The sequence below is a fragment of the Macaca nemestrina genome, chromosome 2 (assembly GCF_043159975.1).
Source record: "Macaca nemestrina isolate mMacNem1 chromosome 2, mMacNem.hap1, whole genome shotgun sequence".
Classification (NCBI taxonomy): domain Eukaryota; kingdom Metazoa; phylum Chordata; class Mammalia; order Primates; family Cercopithecidae; genus Macaca; species Macaca nemestrina.
In genome coordinates, this window is record NC_092126.1 from 7,772,153 (window position 1) to 7,793,416 (window position 21,264).

A 21,264-nucleotide genomic window follows, 5' to 3' on the forward strand; every position below is an offset into this window, starting at 1 on the left:
CTTTTGAATTCCTAACCCCAATATCTAAAGTGTGTGCAGTTGCTTAAATACTAACTGGGTGGATGAAAGGATGGATGGATGGATGGATGGATGGATGGATACATGGATGGATGGATGGGTGGATGGATGGATGGCTGAAGGGATGAATGAATGAATGGACGGATGCATGGATGGATGAATGGATGGATGGATGAAAGGATGAATGGATGAATGAATGGATGCATGGATGGATGAATGGATGGATGGATGTCTGAAAGGAAGAATGGATGAATGAATTAAGACACTGCCTTTTAGAATAAGCCTCCAATTTCTAAGGAGAAAATGATTATTACCACCTGGAAAAGGCCAAAGAATATTTCCAGTTCAATGGAAATGTATGGGTGGTGGTAGGAAATTGTTTAAGGAATTCGGTGTCCCACATTGCTTGTGGCCAGTCTAGCTGAATCCTCACCCCACTTCTAGGTAGTAATGGAAGCTCTTAACTTCCCCGCATGCTCTACCTCATTCTTTTCTCGGTTACTTTTGGAGTCAGGATCCTGCTGCTGGTTTTGGTGGCAGCTCTTCTCTGTGGAGCAGTGGTTCTCTGCCTCCAGTGCTGGCTGAGGAGGCCCCGAATTGATTCTCACAGGCGCACCATGGCCGTTTTTGCTGTTGGAGACTTGGACTCCATTTATGGTGAGTTGTCTATACACTTCTGGACTCTTTTTTGATACTTTGCGGTTTTGTGGTGAATTGAAAAGCTGTTCTCCCAAAAGCAGATGTCTGAACTTAGAAAAACATGTGGCTTATTGGAGACACCATTGACTGCATTGAGGAGACTTTAAAGGAGAAAATGTCATAAGAAAGGCAATCCCAGAAGAAAGAAAATGTGTCTGGGGAACTGACGCACAGTTGTATAAGGAAAGCAACTAAATAGTTTGTTGTTCAGCAAGCAGAAGAGAAGGAGTATGCAGGGCTGGGCAGTCCAGGTGAATGGTAGGGTTTAGGGTACCGAAAAGCATCTCTGAGCTTTTATTATCAACCTATCTTAACTTCTATTTATAATCTCATTTACTGAGCTTTCTATGCTTTACTGAATTCATCTGAAGTAACATTGAGCAACACTTTCCAGATTGTCTGCGGTCAAGGCAGAATCTGAAATTCCGTGAAGTGGTCAGGAGAATGTCAATTTTCATCCCCTTTCATCTCAGCATCCTGATCCTGTCAGCTTCCGAGCCCCTCCCAAAACCATGCCCTTCCCTTCATTTTCCAGTTTACATAAGGAAGTAAAGACTGCAGGAAATTAAGGGCTTAGAGTTATTTGTAGCTGCCAGCCTTAACTGTGAGCAGAAGAAAAAAACAACTTACTGATTTCTGGGAGGCCGTAATTGATAGCTATTTCCTCATCTTAAGTATTGTCTCAACCAGGACTGTTGTGAGACTTTATTCTAAGGTGCTGCATTACACACCACAGTTACCTCGAGAGTGCTTAACAGAGATAATAGCCAAAGCCATCTATCAGAAACTTGGGCCACCATGAAATTTGCAACAGATGGAGTAGGGTGTTCCCTGAGGAAAACTAACAGCAAGATGAAAAGTGGGGTAAAAATAAACAAAAATGTGTTAACATCAAACTTAGTTTTCTAAGATAATGATTATATTCACCTCCAACATTTTTTTTCCTTCAAAAGTTATTTAACAGAGGCAACACATTATCAGTTTGGGAAGTGGTTATTTTAGGAAGGATAATTAAAGTCTCCAAAACAATAGTTCTTCCTCCTACAAAAGCACCTTCCACGGGGCATAGAGGGAAATAGGGTTACTGATCTTTTAACAAAATATGTTAGTCAAAGGAGTCAACATGATAACATTGGACTATTTTTCTTTATTTACGTAGAGGTATTTAATAAGTCAATGCAATCATGCTTCTTTTATCTGAGCTTAAGTTTCTAAAAAGAAAAACGCAGCCTAGTATTTTCAGCTCTTCTCTCACTTTGAGAAAGACCTTTTCCTCAACTATCTTGAATCTTAAAAGAATTTTGTTTTTAATTTTAAGTGTATTATTAAGCTAACAGTTATACTGTTAAAAATTTTAAAGCAGTTTATGTGCCATGGTTATATACCTCTTTATCTAATGTTTTTCTATTTCTTGCATGGCAGTTTCCATACATGCTCTTGAACTTGGCTGAACAGCCGTGAGTGTGAGAGAAGGTGTCGAGGCTGATGTACTGCTTTAGCACACTGCATGTGCTAGCACTGAGTGATGGACAATAGACTCGCATTCTCTATATTACTCTGAAATCATTCAGAACAGGCACACACAAAAAAAAACAATCCCTTGGGGGTAAACTGCTTTTTTAAAAAAATACGGTCACAATTTTTTTTACGTCTGTCAAATGCTAAGCAGTAATTTGAGGATTTTCAGATATTATCTCTAACTCCTAAATATCAACTTGGAAAAGCGACTATTATTTATCTTAGAGGATGTTATTTACTTCTCTCACTCTCAAGGGGAAGCATGCATGCATAGATGTTTACTGCAAGTCAACGAATCGAGGTTAAACTGTCCAGAATTGGGAATAGGGAACCTATGAAAACGTAGGCTGGTCACTGACAGCCCAGCCCATCCCTGGACACTAAGTACAGCCTCACTCTTTGAACACCTACAGTTTTCGATAGAGCAGCTTTTCAGTGGTAGGGCTTTTGCTCCAGGATCTTCATGCCCATCCTTACTCTGTTCTTTCCTCCCAATTCCACTGGTTTAACTTCTGGATCTCATTTTGCTCAAGAAACATTTAAACTCTTCCATCCTGAGATGCACTGCAAATCTCTCTACTATTGATTCCCATTACGTACTCTGTCCTATTTATCTTTTCTTGTGCCTACGCTGAATTGATTGTTAGGTTGTTCCACCCACTGCCCATGTTCCATCGTGTCCCAGGGATGCTCAGGATGGCAGGACAGGCAGGGAACAGCCATTCATACAGTCTTTGATGTGGATATGGTGCCCAGAGCTGAGCTTTGTGGCATTCCTGTTTCTCTTCTCCAAAACAAAATACAAAAGAGTAATTTAGGAAGTGGTGATCTCCCATCTCTAGCGACTTCTTACCTAGTAATTTCTGGAAGTAAATTTCAGGCAGTCAATATTTTAAGACAATTTGAAATCTGGACCCATGCTAAATTTACGTTCCTCACTGGATCTTCATGATACCTTCACTTCTCCATACAAATGATTCTTCCTACCTAGTATTTCTATAAAAAGAAGCTGCTTTCCAAAAGGGAAGTTAAGAGAACCACTTGCTTTTGTGGCTACAGAAGGAGGTGAGGGTCAAAACCGCAGCATCTACCTCCGCAGCTCCCACAGAGTATGTGCTCACAGTTAAGAATTGAGTCCAGCTGCCTCAGGATTCATACACCCACACTGAGGTTATGGGACTGTGCTTCTGAATTTCCCTCACAGTCCCTGTTCAGAAGAGAAAGAGAAAAGTGACACAGGTGACACAGGAATGACACAGGTGACATGTTAGAATATAAAATAAGGTTTCTGAACTCCCTGCCATTTCTTGAGCACAAAGGAGAAGATGGGATGTTCCCCACTGAATACAGAATGTGGGAAATGGGTCATTTGAAACATTTTAATGGAGAGACTAGATTTGATATATTAATGTTGGGTTCCTCCCAGAACTTAATTTTTAAAATTTTTATCCAAACTTATTTTATTTAATTATCACCATTTATTGAATACATTAATTGAAATAGCTCGGCTCTTCTGACCTGTGGAGCAAAGGTTTGACCCTCAGGATCTCCTGGAAGCTGCCCTCAACTAAGCAGAACTCAGAGGAAACTTTTGACTGAGAAACTGAGGTGGTCAAATTGTGCTAATGTTAAAATACATAAAATAGAACATTTCTTTCAATCAGAACTACTGACACTATTACATGGCACAGGTTGCCAGTTATTCTGATTAGAAATACTAAACAGAAAGAAGAAAACACTTGGCTTGGATCCTTATAAGAGGTATTTAAGGAAGGTGTTGCCAACACAGCCCATCCCAATGTCTGGTGAGATTTCCTGTCTGGGAGAGGTCTGTGGGATCTCACCCAAACACCGCAGACCCCAGTAGCATTTCCTGGACTAATGTTCCCGTCTTTTCACAGTGCTCTGCTGATTCAGTCTTTAAATAACTGGTCTTCCTTCCTCTTCATAGGATCTATACCCCTGAAGTGTGGGTCCTTAGACTCGGGGCTTCTCAAAAGTCTTGGATTCAGTAGGAAAGATCCTGGCACTTACTGTGCTCAATGGGCACTCTCCGTGTCCACAATATGTCAGGAAGCTCTTACCCTTCAGAAAGGGAAAAATATTCCCTCTGATGCCCCCTGTTGTGGGCTGAGCTGTCCCCCACCCAATTTCATATGTTCAAATTCTAACCCCAGTTTCTCAGAATATAACTACATTTGAAGATAGCGCCTTTAAAAAGACAAAGACAATGAAATTAAAATGAGGTAATTGGGATGAACCTTAATTCAATATGGCCAGCATTCTTATAAGAAGATATTCGCACACAGACAGACAGGCACAAAGTAAAGACCATATAGAGACACAAGGAGAAGGGTGGCCATCTGCAATCCAAGGAGACAGGCCTCAGAAGAAACCTACCCTGCTGACACCTTGGTCATGGATGTCTAGACTCCAAAATTGTGACAAAATAAATCTCTGTTATTTAAGTGATCCAGTCTGTGGTACTTTGTTATGACAGCCCTAGTAAACTAATACAACTCCTCTCTTGGGGAGTGAGGAGGAAGAGGGGCTGTCAGAGAAAGAAGAAGAAGAGAAGATCAGAAGAAAGTCAAGAAGGCAAAGAAGGAGAAGATGCAGAGCAAGAGAAAGAGGAAGAAGAGAAGAAACAGTTTAAATCAGAGATATTTTAAGGACTAAAATTCAAACCTACTTATTTTATACAGACTCTAAATTCTTCTTTTTTTCTTCAGCCCCACTTCCTCTTCTTGGTCACAGCTCCAGAATCTCCTCCTCTTTCTTCTCCCCTTGTTATGCTCCCCTGAACTTAACTCATCTTCTGGATCTGGTTCTCCTTCACCATCTCTGCTATAACCCAGAGAGCATCCACTCAATGCCTTCATGTCTTCTCAAATGGCATCATCCATGCTGTAGCTTCTGAGACCTTATTAGTTCCTTCTCTGAACTGTCAAAGATGAATAATTCTAGTATTATGTGGGTGTATTTTGTTCAGCATCCATGTTTAGGTAATTTTTTTTCATTCGTTTCGATGTTTTCTTATCTTAGTGTATCAGTCCATTTTCATGCTGCTGATAAAGACATACCTGAGACTGAGCAATTTACAAAAGAAATAGGTTTAATTGGACTTACAGTTTCATGTGGCTGGGGAATCCTCACAATCATGGTAGCAAGCAAGGAGGGGCAAGTCACATCTTACATAGATGGCAGCAGACAAAGAGAGAGTAAGGAAAATGCAAAAGTGGAAACCCCTGATAAAACCATCAGATCTTATGAGACCTATTCACTACCACAAGAACAGTATGGGGGAAGCCACCCTGCCATTCACTTGTCTTCCACCAAATCCCTCCCACAACACGTGGGAATTATGGGAGTACAAATCAAGATGAGATTTGGGTGGGGACACAGCCAAACCATATCACTCACTATCTTACCTAATTTAATAATGCCTTCAGAATATCTCCTAAGTGATAATACAACTGAAAACACAGAAGACTTCCTGTATTAGTCCATTCTCACATTACTATAAATAAATACCTGAGACTGGGTAATTTATGAAAAAGAAAGTTTAAAATTGGCTCATGGTTCTGCAGGCTGTATGGGAAGCATGATGCTGGCATCTGCTTGGCTTCTGGGGAGGCCCCAGGAAACTTAAATCATGGCAGAAGGCAAAGAGGGAGCAAGCACTTCACATGGCTGGGCCAGGAGGAAGAGAGAGGGAGCGGGGAGGTGTTACACACTTTTAAACAACCAGATCTCATGGGAACTCACTATCACGAGAACAGCACCAAGGGTATGGTGCTAAATCATTCATGAGAAACCATTTCCATGACCCAGTCAACTCCCACCGGGCCCCACCTACAACATTAGGGATTACAAGGCAACACTGGATTTGGACGGGGACACAGATCCAAATCATATCAATCTACAACCAGTTTTTCCCCCCTCTCTAAAATGTGGAAATGGGAAGTGAAAATACACATTGAGCCACAGACAGTGATTTTTTAAAAGGAATGTATGCAAATTTTTAGTAAAGATTGAGGAAAAAAAAAGAGAAAAATCATGAAAATTCTCACATGACCGTCTGTATCCCAAATCTCTATTGTTTGTGATCGTTGCTCAGCAGTTCATAAATCCAAGGACTATAATTATGACAGGATAAAACAGATATTAAAAATAGTTTTTAAAAAAAGATAAGGATTTTGGTTTTATTGATTAGGTTAATTGTTTTGTTTTGTTTCTTAAATTTGTATATTAAAAGTAGGCAATGTCAAAGGAATTTTGGAATTTATTAAAAATGAAAGGTTATTTTTATTTTAATTACTAAAAATGAGGATGACAATAATGTTTTATTAAAAATAAAGTTGTGATGCTGAATAAAAATCCGTATTAATGAGGAAGCAAGACATCTAAAGATAATGGAAAATGTTTGGAGTTTTGGAGGTGAGAAAAGGACAAATAGAGCTTGAGGCAGAAAAACAATTAACTATGCATTAGAAAAGAGAATTGGAGAGCATAGGAGAGGGACCCCCACAACTGTTTGTCCGTGTTTTTAATAAAACATAATCAATCACATAACATTTAAATAAGGGTCCCTTTGCCTCTATGCCATGAGGTCTGTGGATTGGAGCTGGGTTCCCTCAGGCTTGACAAGGCTTCCCGATGAGGTTCCCTGCCTTTCCTGAGCTGATTGCAAGATGAAGCCCAAGGGGACACCCGTCCTAGGGACACTTATCTTGGCTTAGCTTCTCATTGGGGCAGATTGCTTGATAATGCAACTATACAATCTCTCTGACCCCATTTCTTCTGCAGTTTCAGGGATAATCTTCCCTCTTTCTTATTTCTGGGAAAATAGAAATACCAGCATTCCAGCAGTGATTACATATGAGTGCTCTGTGCTGGGGATAAAAAAGAGGGCTCCAGAGAGGTGAACAAGAAGCAAGGTCTTACAGGCTCTGCTCTCTTCTCCCTCCAAGTCTCCCAGGATTCTTTTATTTTATGATTTTTCAGAAATGTCATTTCCCTATGTTTCATGTTGTATGTGTAAATATTCTGTGACTTATTTTCAGTAATAAAAAAGGAAGTATTTCATTCACAGATTTTCATGGAAAGACGCGATAATAGTAATGACTCATTCATTGAGCATTTCCCAGGAGCCATGCCCTGTGCTAACACTTGACATCCCGAATCTCATTTATTCTTCCTTATCACTCTATGAAAGTTCACTATCATTCTGACCACTCTACGAATGAGGGAACAAAGGCACTTAGAGATTAAGCAACATAGTAAGTAGATGGCAGAACTGTGATTCAAATTCAGTTCTTCTGGCCACTCCCATAGAAGAGAAAGGAATGAAGTAAAGGAAAGAGGAGAAATAGGTAGAAAGAACATATAGAAAGAGGTGAAGTCTATTTGAGTGATTCTTAAAAACATAGGAAATCTCCACTCTGGCTATAAAAACTAAGCAGTAAGTGTATTGGTTTTACAAAATTAAACAATAAACTCTGATATCTTAGACAGCAGTTCTGTAAAAACTATAGGATTTTTGCTGGCATTTTTTATTCAGTTCTCTCAGTTTCTTAATTTGTCAAAAGATAGAAATGTCTGCTCTCCCCAGTATCCAATCACTTGATATTATATGTAAACATGCTTTGAAAAAAGATTGAAAACTGATATAACCTATATTTGGTTTTCAAAACTTCCTGAGCACATTGGCTTAATTATGTTTACCCAATGCCTTGTGGTTTTAATAACAAGTTTAAGATCAACAGCAAAATTTGTAGTAAGAAGATAATGAAAGTTTTCTACGAAAACAACTATGAAGACTCTATCACTGGCAGCACAATATTGACAGTGGCAATCGCAGACATAAATTGGAGCTAGTACAAATAATAGATGTGTCAAGTAGTTTGGTTGACCATTTCTAGGCAGAAAGAGAGTTACCTTTGACTTTGTACTGAATACACTAGGTGCAGTTCACCAAGGAAATAGCCATCATTCATTGCAAGTATTCACAATGGAGGAAATTACTGGGACAACTGTATTTTACCAGTGTTAACTCTGATTGATCAAGTCCCACAGACTTATCTGACATCAACCCAAACTTACAAACTGCAAAGGGCTCTAACTCCGTAATACTTTTCATTTAATAACTTCTATATTATAATTAATAATGATAATGTCTAAATCATTATTTAACTATGAAAAGAGGATGGATTGAAAAATAATATTGTAAATAAAAGAAGATACATGCACGTTCCTAGCATTAGTACAGTTCTTGACATATTGTAATAATAATAGTAAACCCTGATGCATAATTACTGTGCCAGGCCTTGTTTTAAGTACTTTATACTCATTTAGCCTTGCTTTTATAGAGGTAGACACTAGTATTATACCTTTATTGCCTAAGAGAAAACTGAGGTAAAAAAAAATTATGTAATAACCCAAAAGTAGACTATTTAATCAAATAGATAACTCTAAGAAAAGTGCTAAACCAGAAGGTGAGACATATATTCTAAATATGCTCCACCCTTTACATACTTGAATTATTAGTCTTTGCTCTGGTACCTGTGAGATAAGAAATAAGACAAACGCAACTGTATGAAAATCCATCATTCTAAATTAACATTATCCTCTTCAAAGTAATCATTTTGAGTAATCTCCATATGGATCCTAGTGAAGCACCTAATGTCTAATATGCAACTACTCTTCGAATTCTTTTGATCGTTGTGGCATGTTGTTTGGAATATTCCTAATGGCATCAAATCTTACTCCTTTAAGGAAGGTCAGCAAACTTTTTCCATTAACAGACAGATAGAAATTATTTTTGGCTTTGCAAAATGTATGGTCTAGGTGGGGACTACTTATCGCTGCCATGGTAGTACAACAGCAGCCATAGACAATATGTAAATGTATGAATAAGATTATGTTTCGTAAATCCAATATACAAAAAGACGGAGGCCAGATTCAGTTCAAGGGACTAGTTTCTTTTTAAAGATGAATTTTTGGTGGTTGCTATTGTTTTGGCAAAAGGCAGTCAAAATCATTTAAAGGTGGGTAAAGATCCAGGTGAATATATCCAGGTGAATACATATTCTTTATATATAAGCATTTACATATATGTGTGTATGTATGTGTGTGTGCATGTGTGTGTGTGTGTATATATATATATAAACCATCTTTATATATATATATAAACCATCTTTATATATACAGCCATATATTAATATAAAGATGGTTATAAAATAGCACTATTTTTTTGTGTGTTACCCAATCTTTCAAGGAAATACTAACAGGCAATTTCCAAAAGAGCCATTAGAGTAAGCATATTGTCTTTCTTTCAAAGTTACCAGTTAGTGAAATAAAAGGCCAGTTTGTAATAGTTAATGTCCTGTATTATGCCTAATCTAGAAGTCACCAGCTTTGATTTCAAAGTATTTTTTTAAATTTTAGAATATATTCCTTTATTGTGTGTATACTTTAAATACATGCTTTTCATCACCGAGCTTAACATTTTTACTATTTACTAAAGAGGAATAATTAATTACTTGTATTAGTTGAAGTTTGCAAATATAAATGTAAAATAATACAATTTCAAAAGTGATATTTTAATTTTTCTAATGCAACTTACATTTCCCATGTTGGGAGCATTAGCTGAAATGCTATTAGTGTTGAGGAATCCTGTTTTGTGATGTACAAAAGAGAATATTCCTTCTAGTTTCAGTTGCTAAATTGTAAATGCTTCTTGATGGGTTAGACAATGATGATTTCATCGATTCAGGTAAGTGATTTTTTTTTGCTATGGTGACTAAACCTTCCCTGCAAAGAGCAAGATAGTTGTAATTTTTTCTCATAGATACAAATAATTTCCTGTTGCTTCAGAAATGCCAGATTTTATTGGGCAGTTCCTGTACCTATGTTTTATGCTCACTAGAAAGATTACAAGTCTTCATCTTTCTCTTTCCAGGGACAGAAGCAGCTGTGAGTCCACCTGTTGGAATTCACCTTCAAACTCAAACCGCTGACCTATATCCTGCTCCTGCTCCATGTTTTGGCACGTTAGGCTCCCCACCTCCATATGAAGAAATTCTAAAAACAAGCTGATTTTAGGTGTGGATTATCAATTTAAAGCATTAACGACATCTGTAATTCCAAAACATCAAATTTAGGAATAGTTATTTCAGTTATCGGAAATGTCCAGAGGTCTATTCATATAGTCTGAGGAAGGACAATTCGACAAAAGAATGGATGTTGGAAAAAATTTGGGTCATGGAGATGTTTAAATAGTAAATTAGTGGGCTCTTGATGTGTCACTGCTGTGTCATACTTTTATGTTACACAACCAAATTAATGCTTTTCCACTCATACCCAAATAGGCAACGATTAGGTGCTGAAAGTTGTTTCCATCACGTTTAGGGCTCCACTGCAGTATACATCACACCATTTTCTGCTTTAAACTCTTTCCTAGTGTGGAGTCCATAAAAATTATTATAATTTAACAATAGCCCAAGCCAAGAATCCAACATGTCCAGAACCAGAACCAGAACCAGAAAGATAATATTTGAATGAAGGTGAGGGGAGAGAGTAGGAAAAAGAAAGGTTTGGAGTTGAAGGGTAAAGGATAAATGAAGAGGAAAAGGAAAAGATTACAAGTCTCAGTCTAAGAGGTTTTATGCCTCAGCCTGAGGAGGAAGAAATTGTAGATAGAAGGTGAAGGAGATTGCTGAAGATTTGGAGCACGTTTAATGACAATACGGGGAGAAAAGAAAAGTTCCCCTTTTACAGGAATGAATGTGGACTCCATAGTCCATAGTGTTTCCCTGGAGCCTCAAGGCTTGGCATTTATTGCAGCACCATTCTAAGAACCTTCGGCATAGATACCTGTTCTCATGAGGACTGCAGAAGTAGCAATGAGATATCTTCAAGTGGCATTTTGGCAGTGGCCATCAGCAGGGGGACAGAAAAAAACATCATGCCATATGATCTTCAGCTGACAAATTTGTTGAACAAAACAATAAACATCAATAGATATCTCAAATTTAACTTGACCAAACTTATTTCCTAATCTTCTTTTTCCAAATCTGTTTTATCCAAACCTTCCCCATCTCAGTTAACTGCAACTGTTACTCAGGCCAAAAAAATACTTGGAGCCATAGAAGCTAGGGTAATCCTTTGTAATAAACTATCTTAAGAGCAGTTTTAGGTCCACAGGAATATTGAGCAGAAGGTAGAGAGATTTCTTATATACACCCTGCTTTGACACTTATATAACCTCCCCCATTACCAACATCTCTTGCCAGAGTGATACACTTCTTACAATTGACGTGCCTATACTGACATCATTATCATCCAAAGTCCATAGTTTATATTATGACTCACTCTTGGTGTTGTACATTCTCTAGGTCTGGCAAATTTAGAATGACATGTACCTACCATTACAGTGTCCCACAAAGTAATTTCACTGCCCCTGAAAGTCCTCTGTGCTCTGCCTATCTATCCTTTCTTCCCTCCCTTCTAAATCCAAACAACCACTGGTCTTTTTATTTTCTCCATGGCTTTGCATTTTTAGAATGCCCTATAGTTGGAATCATACAGTATGTAGCCTTTTCAGGTTAGCTTCTTTAACCTAGTAATATGCACGTAAGTTTCCTCTATGTCTTTTCATGGCTTGATAGCTCATTTCTTTTCAGGGTTAAATAAAATCCATTGTCTGCTTTACCAAAGTTTACGTATGCCTTCACCTGGTGAAGGATATCTTGGTTGCTTCCAAGTTTTGGCAATTATGCATAAAGCTACTGTCAATATCCATATGCAAGATTTTGTGGAGATATAAGTTTTTAACTCCTTTGGGTAAATACCAAGAGCATGTTTGTTGGATTGTATGTTTAGTTTTGCAACAAAACCACTAACCTATCTTTCAAAGTGTCTGTACCATTTTGGAATTCTAGTGGCAATGAATGAGAGTTCCTGTTGCTCCACATTCTCACCAGCATTTGATGTTGTCAGTCTTCTGAATGTTGGCCATTCTAATAGATATGCAGTAGTATTCCATTGTTGTTTTAATTTGCAATTCCCTAATGACACATGATGTAAAGAAACTTTTAATATGTGGAGTAATCTTTTTATAATATAAGGAGCATCATGTACTTTTCTACTGATAGTCTGGTATGTTTCTTCCAGGGCTAGAATGTAAATCTTCAAGTGAAGGAAATCATTGCCTGTACTTAAGTTTTAAAGTAATGTTTCCTAGTTCTGGAAATCCCCGAAAAACTGGAAGAGGATTTAATGGGGGTAAGGCCTTATGAAAGTGAGGGTGAGTAAAAGCCAGACACAGCTGACTTAGTGCTGTTAACATAATCTCACTTGTATCTGCTGATGAAAAAGATATGAAGAAGCTTGTGTTTATGTACTGCAGTAGTCCCTGGTGTGTGTGTAGGGCTATATGGTGAACAAACTGCTTTCATATATGCTATCAGATTTTATTCTAATGACAATTTTGTGACCTGGCTATTCCTAACTTCAAATTAAACATGGCAGAATGAACACGTCTACTCTCTTCAGAAACCTACTGATTATAGGAAAGAAATTAAAATGTTTTTAAGTCACAGAGACAGAGATAAGAAGATGACAGTAAGAAGAAAGTTAATCATAAGATTTTAGTACTTGGAAAGATGAATGAGATGGACACAGATGGTTGTCATGATTGACTGAGACTTTGAGTTTCTCTGCTTTGCTAAGTGTCATGGAAGAAATAGAATGATTAAGCTAATATTTGCTACGGCAATCCAGAAATGTCCAAGCATTAGAGGCAAAAGAAGTGAAGAGAATTCTGAAAATGATAATGAAGTTAATCTATAGGAAGACAGTATTGCAGCAGCCCGAAGAAGAGCCAATTCCAATCAGAACATAACAGCAATGAGCTACAGAAAATAAGAGGAATGATTAAAGAAAAATATACATGTAACTTCAATGTTAAATTAGTACTAAGTAGAAAACAGAGGAAGTGAAAAAAGGCATTTATTAAATCCATGAAAAACAAAAATTAAATTAACTATAAAATGGTTAAGCTATGAAAATTACAAATAATTAGTACTGTTAAAAATGGTTAAGTGATGAATAATGTAAGTAATATTTAAATTAATTAAAATTTTTAAATTAATATTTTAAAATATGTATTATTTATATTAACAAGATAGGCAAAGGGAAAAGGTTTGTGAAGGAAGGTGGCAGGATACAGTAAGAAACATAAATGCTAATCTCAGATGGTGGAAATTTAATTAATTAAAGGAAAAACCAAATGGTGCTAAAGCACATAATTTTAGAATTAGATCATAAATATTTGTAACAAAATACTAAAAGAGTTGAAAATTGTCGTCTCAAGAAATTGGACTCAGAGATAATGTGTGGGATTAGGTATGGCAGGAAAGTTCTGATTTCTATTACGATTCTATAGTACTACTTGACTTTTAAAATGAAGTTCATTTATTTCTTAAATAGAAAGAAATATAAAATTAAACAAGTACATGATTTGGCAGTGTTATAGCTTGTGATTCCAAGCCAACAAAGGAAGTCATACTATAAAGAAGTAAAAAATGTAAAACATATCTTCAGATAATGGGGCTACAGGTGATTTCATTTTTTATGTTTCTCGATTTTTAAATTTTTCAATAATGTATATATATACTTTTATAGTTGCAAAGCTCACAGATTCTGTTATAAAAAATAGACACAAAAGATCTCTCTCTCTCTCTCTCTCTCTCTCTATCTAACCATCTATCTATCTATCTATGCATGTGTGTCTGCTTTCATTTAACAGATGAGAAAGTGTGGACCCTGGAAGAGGATTTGACTTGCCCAAGTTGTATAGCTAATTAGTGTAAGAAGCAAAACTAGAGACTAGTATTGTCATCTTCCAGTTCCTATTTCAGATATTTTTCCACTATGATCTTCTAACTTTAAAAGTGACTATAATAAGTAAACATCAGAGAATGATCAATATAACTACATTGACCTCAAATGATTGACTCTAAGAAAAAGTTTTTGTTTGTATCCTATGAGCTACATATGTTACATCCCATTCCGTTTGCAGAGCAGGCAGTGGTTATAATTAACCCTTAGAAAAGTGTAAGCACATCTAGAAACAGGGCTAATGATTTAGCAGCTAATTTGCCTAAGACAGTAGTGAAAGTCAGAGTTGAAGTAATCAGAATTTATTTTAAAGTTAATTGCATTTATGGGTCAGTGCACTTCAAACAAAAGTACCTATTCGGTGTTGGTTGGTTGATTGGTTTATTTCTGTGTTTGTAATAGGACTGAATTTTTTTTCTTCCCATGTTAAAGAAAGTTAGTTATTTATCTATTTTTGGAGACAGAGTCTCACTGTCACCCAGGCTGCGGTGCAGTAGTGCGATCTCGGCTCACTGCAGCTTCCGCCTTCCAGGTTCAAGCAATTCTCCTCCCTCAGCCTCCCGAGTAGCAGGGATTACAGGTGCCCCCCACAATGGATGGCTAACTTTTTTTTTTTTTTTTGTATTTTTAGAGGAGACAGGGTTTTGCCATGTTGGCCAGGCTGGTCTCGAACTCCTGACCTCAGGTCATCCGCCCACATCGGCCTCCTGTTATTACAGGCGGAGCCACAGCGCCAGGCCAAGAATGTTCATTTTTCTAAAATAAGGTTTTTTTTTGGTTTTTTTTTTTTGTTTTTTTTCATTTTTACTAATGAGTGTAGCAGTTTCTTTGAGCATCCACCAGAGGGCATGAAAGCCAATCTATGATTCCAGCCCATTAGCTAGATTTGACTTGATGGCTAGATGAAACTATGAAGCTGAATTACTACTGATAACAAATTTTCGACAGACCCTAGCAGAACGGAATAATAATGAGGTTCACATTTGCAAAAAGGTATCTGGTTTCTTTCACAAGATAGCTGAGCATCCGGTGAGATGCCTGGCATCAGAATGTAGAAAATTTGAAATAGAAACCATCTTTCTAAGGATAAGACCTATGAGTTTCAGGTGTCTACAAAGGTAGGCTAATTTGTGCATATAATGCCCACATGGTATACAATATCTACGACACAAGCCTTATAGGTCTAGCCTATATCATTTTTACCTGACTGCAAGTTACTTTTTAATTTTCAGTTTCATAGTTCCAAATTTGTTTCATTTACGTTAAGACCACAACTTTATAAGAGACAACTTTAAAATTCAGTATCTTTCACAAAAATGAAATAGAGCTGGGATAGAGTTAAAATAGCATTCGTGTGGACAATAAAATGAAACTCACTCAGAATATTATATTTAAGGCAAAATGTGAAATTCTTCAGAATTGCGTAAGAGAAAATGAAATAATGAAAATGTGTTGGGTATAAAACCACTCTGTTGAGAGTGATTAAAAAAAAGAAGAAAGAAAAGAAATATACTATACATTCCAAGGGAATCTTTTACTTTCAAATTCATTTTGCTTTGTGATTTTGTACAAAATAATCCTATGCAGGCATTTTTGAATGATTGATTAGTATTAGATGATGATAAAAAGTACCATTTTTGTTATTAACAGAACTAGCTACAGTTCTGTGAAAATGAAATAAATGTAATGCCCCGTTACAAAATGAAATAGGATAATAAATGAAATGAAATTTGTATTTGTGCATTTGGAAAATAGTTATTTTTTTCTCTGAAATTATGCCAATTTATGCCTGTGATCTAACTCATGAAGAAAATAATCTGTATCAATCAAAATGCTAGATTTTTATGTTATTAAGATAAAAATGGCATTGCTCAGAATTACTCGCACTGTTGATGAATGCAGGTTGCTTAATTTTACTATTTTGTTTGTTGGGGAGGTTTCCTCTTTGGAAAATCTGTTTTGAGACATGATAAGCAAAAGTCATACGAGTTCCCTTTTTCTAATAATTAATGTAATAATGTGTCTCTTTATGTTTAATAAATAGCCAACTTTTCCCATAATATAGAAAAGCTGGCCATACAAAATGAAGTCATATCAATTTAGATTATTCTCTCTTTTATATACCTACACCTAGGTAAACTTATAATGTTAGAATAATCTCGGGTACTACTAATTGTCTTCTACATTTAGAAGGGCTAGAGCTATTATCTTACTTTGAAGAGTATTGAGAGGTGAAAAATAATTTTTTAAAAGCCTAAATATTTATTAGAAATAATCAGTGTACAATTTCATGCTTATCTAATATTCTGTGGACTGCTTTGCCACCTGTGACATGGTCAAAAACTATATTGATGCTATGTGAAGAGAGTTGGAGTAAGAGATGTAATGCCAGTCTCTTAAGAGTGGCAAGGCATTGCTAGAATGTTAAGTATCCCCAATAATGCAAAATTTCTTCCATCTTTATTTTTTCTGCTTTTAGCAAGGTTTATTGACTGCTTCAGTTTCTGCTATATTAACTAAATTAACTTATATGGTTCCTATTTACAAAATTTGAAGATTTCTCTTTCTGCTATAGAGATCCCCTCTAACACCCTCCTCTAATCAATACTTCCCATTCAATAGCTTTATAAAGAAAAAAACACACACAGACAGTATAATATTTATTTTAATTAAGAAAAAGGAAAACTACCATTTGAAACTAAGGGATTTCTCAATCCCTTTTCCCAATTCGCTTAGTTACATGGGCTTAGCTTTGCATACAATAACCTAATTTAGAAAACAGCAGAAAAATTTGATGATTTTAACAACTACTTTCCATCTATGTTTTGTAGCTAACTTAGGTTGACAGTTAAAGGGGTTAAGGTACTTTGCTTTGTCTTACTTTATTTGTACTTTATTAAATATAAAGTCTTCCTTACAAAAGCATCCCCTTTACTTGATTTTTGCTTCTATTTTTCTTTTCAACTCCAATTTTGTTTTTTTCCCCAATTATCATCAACAAATATTTAACCTGCCAGTTTTGTGAAGGTAGGCTAATTTCTGCAAAAGTAATCTTATGGTATTTCACATCTTCCAAAAATCTCCCAAGCCCTGAGGCAAATAAAAACTACAGAAATTAAAATTACAGTACTCAGGCATGACATCAATCCCAAAGTGTGAACCATTTTCGTTGTTGAATTTTGGATCCAACTGAAACATAGATCTTACAGACTACTGCAACAAAATAAACATGGAGAAAATTTATATTAAGGAATTGTTGTTAGTATTGTTGAATGTGATATTGTATTGTGGCTATGTTGATAAAGTCCTTATTATATAACTACAATGAAGTTCTTATGAGTGGAATTATATGACTTCTAAGATGTTTTAAATAAACAAATATATTTACTTTCTTATATTTTGGTTGTGGATAAAGCCTATACATTGAATGTAAACATATGTCAATTTGTACTTGCTAACTCTGATACTATACTATTCTATTTATACTTGCTAACTCTGATACTATTATGGCTATGCTTTGCATAAGCAATGAAACTTAATAAACTATCTTTCCTCTTGCTTAGTGTATATTTAATGGTGAGAATAATACATGGATTAACCCAGTATGTACCAAAATTCAGTTACTCACATACAGACTGAAAAGTATTTCTACTTATATTATTTAATGTATTTTAAAGTCAAATTAGTTTCAAACTGAAATGTTTTTTAAATTGAATCTTTGAATTATATTACAAATAGAAAGTGACTTTTTCCCAAGTCTACATAAATATAAATAATGGCTATAAAATAAAAATATTCCATGTATCACCTAAATACGTTTCAAATGCCATTTGTAGTAAGTATGTCACCCTTTGAGAAATTCATTCATATATATGCTACCAAATTGGATACACAACATAGGATGAACTAGGAACAAGAATAATATCTTTATAATTCCCCATTTTCAGAAATACACGTGCAAACAATTAGTAAAAATAGAAAAAGTTGCTCAATTGGCTCCATTGTGCTCAATTTAATTAAATAAATGCATATCAAAACAACAATATACTACTACTGTTTATCCATAAGATTGGCAATATTAAAGATGGTTAATATCTTGTTTTGGCAAGAGTATGGGGAAACAAGCACTTTTATACAGTGTTAGTGGATGTATAATATAGTGCAGCCTTTTTTGAAGGCCAACTTGGCTATGTGTATCTAAAATTTTGATGGATATTAACATGCTGTCAACATTTCTACTTTTGGACACAGTTAGATATTAATTCTACAGCTATAATGCTACAGGAAGGCAAAGATGTTTCTAAAAGTATATTCATTGCAACATTGTTTATAGTAGCAAAATCTATCAACAGTGATGATGTTTAAGGGACATTTTAGACAAATATTGGTATATTGGTACAATGAACTATGTAACTATTAAAAAGAAGAAGGTCATATAAAACAAATATCCATGAATAATTAACTCTAGTCATCTTACTACACAGTAGATCTCTTAAATTTATTCTTTCTTTTTTTTTTTTTTTTTTTTTTTTTTTTTTTTTGAGACAGAGTCTGGCTCTGCCGCCCAGGCTGGAGTGCAGTGGCCGGATCTCAGCTCACTGCAAGCTCCGCCTCCCGGGTTCACACCATTCTCCTGCCTCAGCCTCCCGAGTAGTTGGGACTACAGGCGCCCGCCACCGCGCCCGGCTAGTTTTTTGTATTTTTTTTAGCAGAGACGGGGTTTCACCGTGTTAGCCAGGATGGTCTCGATCTCCTGACCTTGTGATCCGCCCGTCTCGGCCTCCCAAAGTGCTGGGATTACAGGCTTGAGCCACCGCGCCCGGCCTTAAATTTATTCTTTCTATCTAAATGTAATTATGCATCATTTGACCAATATCTCCCTACCCCTCTTCCAACTAACCAAGGATCCAGGCTCTCATGACCACCACTCCACTCTTTATTTTTATTTATTTATTTATTTTTGAATGGAGTTTCGCTCTTATTGCCCAGAATGGAGTGCAGTGGGACGATCTTAGCTCACCACAACCTCCGCCTCTCAGGTTCAAGTGATTCTCCTGCCTCAGCCTCCCAAGTAGCTGGAATCACAGGTATGCGTCACCACGCCCCAGTCATTTTTGTATTTTTAGTAGAGATGGGGTTTCTCCATGTTGGTCAGGCTGTTCTTGAACTCCTGACCTCAGGTAATCTGCCCGCCTCAGCCTCCCAAAGTGCACGATTTCTGACTCCACATAAGTGAGGCCATGTGGTATGTGTCTTTCTGTGCCTGGCTTATTTCACTTAATGTGATGTCCTCCAGGTTCATCCGTATTGTCATAAATGACAGAATTTCCTTTTTTTTAATGGCTGAATAGTATTTATTGTGTATAGATTTTTATAGACTTAGACATAGCATTATTGCATGTGATGCCATTATTTTTAAAGTCTCTATATTTTTATTATGTTATTATAAAAAATAATGGAAAGTAACCTTTGTAGAAAGAAATAGTTAAACATGACCTCAAAAACTTGTTCTAGGGATAAATCGGTATTATTATATACATCTAAATCACTAATATAGTAATTCTCTCCTAGCTTTAAATTTTTTCTGTTACATTTAAAAAGTTTTGAAAGAAAATATCTATGTTCATTAATGTCACAGTATGTGTGTATAAATTTCTAGTTCTATGAAGAATTAGCTAAGACACTCTGTGGCAATTAGAGTCCCATTTCTGTATTTACCTCTTTCTAAAGTTAGATTTAAATGAAAGCAAATTGATTCAGATAATTAAACCAGTAGATGTCAATATAGAAGTCTGCTTTGCAAATACAGCAATAATCTAGATAAAATTATCTCTCTCTATACTGTTTTAAACATGTTTTGTATTTTTAGAAAATTTTCTAGAATGTCTTTATCATCATCTTCATTTCTTTCTATATTTTATATTTTTATATAGTATCTAACTTTCAATAAGAGGCACTGAAAAGAAGTTAGTTATCTTAACATTTAGTGATTGGAGTAGTTGTCAAATTAAAACTACCTTTTCAGGACTCCAGTCGAGTTTTCTGTGAAAAAAAATACTAAATAAACTACTTTTATAAGAAGTATGTTAAAGCCAATACATCTTCTTATAGGAGGCATGTGTAAGTTATTTTTCAATGACCCTGTTATTGGCAAATAAAATGATGGCTATGGCAATCATTCATTTTATTTCTTAAAATATAATTCTTCAAAAATATTTAGATTCATACTTAAATTGAGCAGCAAGTCAATTTCTAAAGTGAGTAAGTGGTAGAGATTTCTACTGTACTTAAAAAGAAACAGTTGTTCATGCTTTCAAGCAAATTCAAGTTTGAGCCTTTATGACATCTCAAGCATTCGTAAAATAAAACTTATGTTTAGAGGAAATCAAAGAAATACTCCCTGACTTTATAGTCTAAATAGACTACTTGATTTTAATCCCAATAAGGATCGTGTGTGTGTATACCTTTGGACGTGTATGTATAGTCAATTATTTTTAGTAATATATCTGTATGTAAGCTAATATTGATCATTATGTTTTCATTCAATATATTTAATAAGTTTAAAGCTTCCAGTACTATAAACCAGAAAATTGGCTGGGTGCAGTGGCTCACACCTGTAATCCCAGCATGTTGGGAGGGCAAGGAGGGTGGATCATGAGGTCAAGAGATCGAGGCCATCCTGGCCAACATGGTGAAACACCATCTCTACTAAAAATACAAAAATTAGCTGGGCATAGTGGCACGTGCTTGTAATCCCAGCTACTCAGGAGGCTGAGGCAGGATAACAGCTTAAACCTGAGAGGCGGAAGTTGCAGTGAGCCAAGATCGTGCCACTGCATGCCAACTGGGTAACAGAGTGAGACTCTGTATCAAAAACCAATAATAATAAAATAAAATTACATGATGAAAAACATAATTAGAAAGCTGAATAGTTGTACTGTTCAGTTTCCTTATATGAAAATAACTTTAACTCAGATCTTTTTCTTAATTTTTAAACTTGAGTCAGTTAACTGAGACTATGCAAGCTGCAGAGGAATCATGTAGGGAGTGTATAATAAATAACTTCTGGAGTTCTGGTATAATATTATTTCTTGATCTTGATGCTAATAGTGTTTTCAGTGTGAA

General features: G+C 35.9%; 1 protein-coding gene across 3 annotated transcripts in view; it reads left to right on the top strand.

The window, feature by feature from the left end:
• Positions 1-18,634, top strand: part of LOC105470859 (transmembrane protein 207) — a 28,059-nt gene extending 9,425 nt beyond the window's left edge. For 2 of the 3 annotated variants that reach the window (XM_011723127.3, XM_011723129.2), the window contains exons 4-5: positions 533-675; positions 10,199-18,634. In XM_011723127.3, the coding sequence (XP_011721429.1) occupies positions 533-675; positions 10,199-10,335 (280 nt within the window). In that variant the 3' untranslated portion in view covers positions 10,336-18,634. The remainder of the gene's footprint in view (positions 1-532; positions 676-10,198) is intronic. The other variant, XM_011723128.3, reaches the window with a different exon arrangement.
• The last annotated feature ends 2,630 nt before the right edge of the window (positions 18,635-21,264 follow it).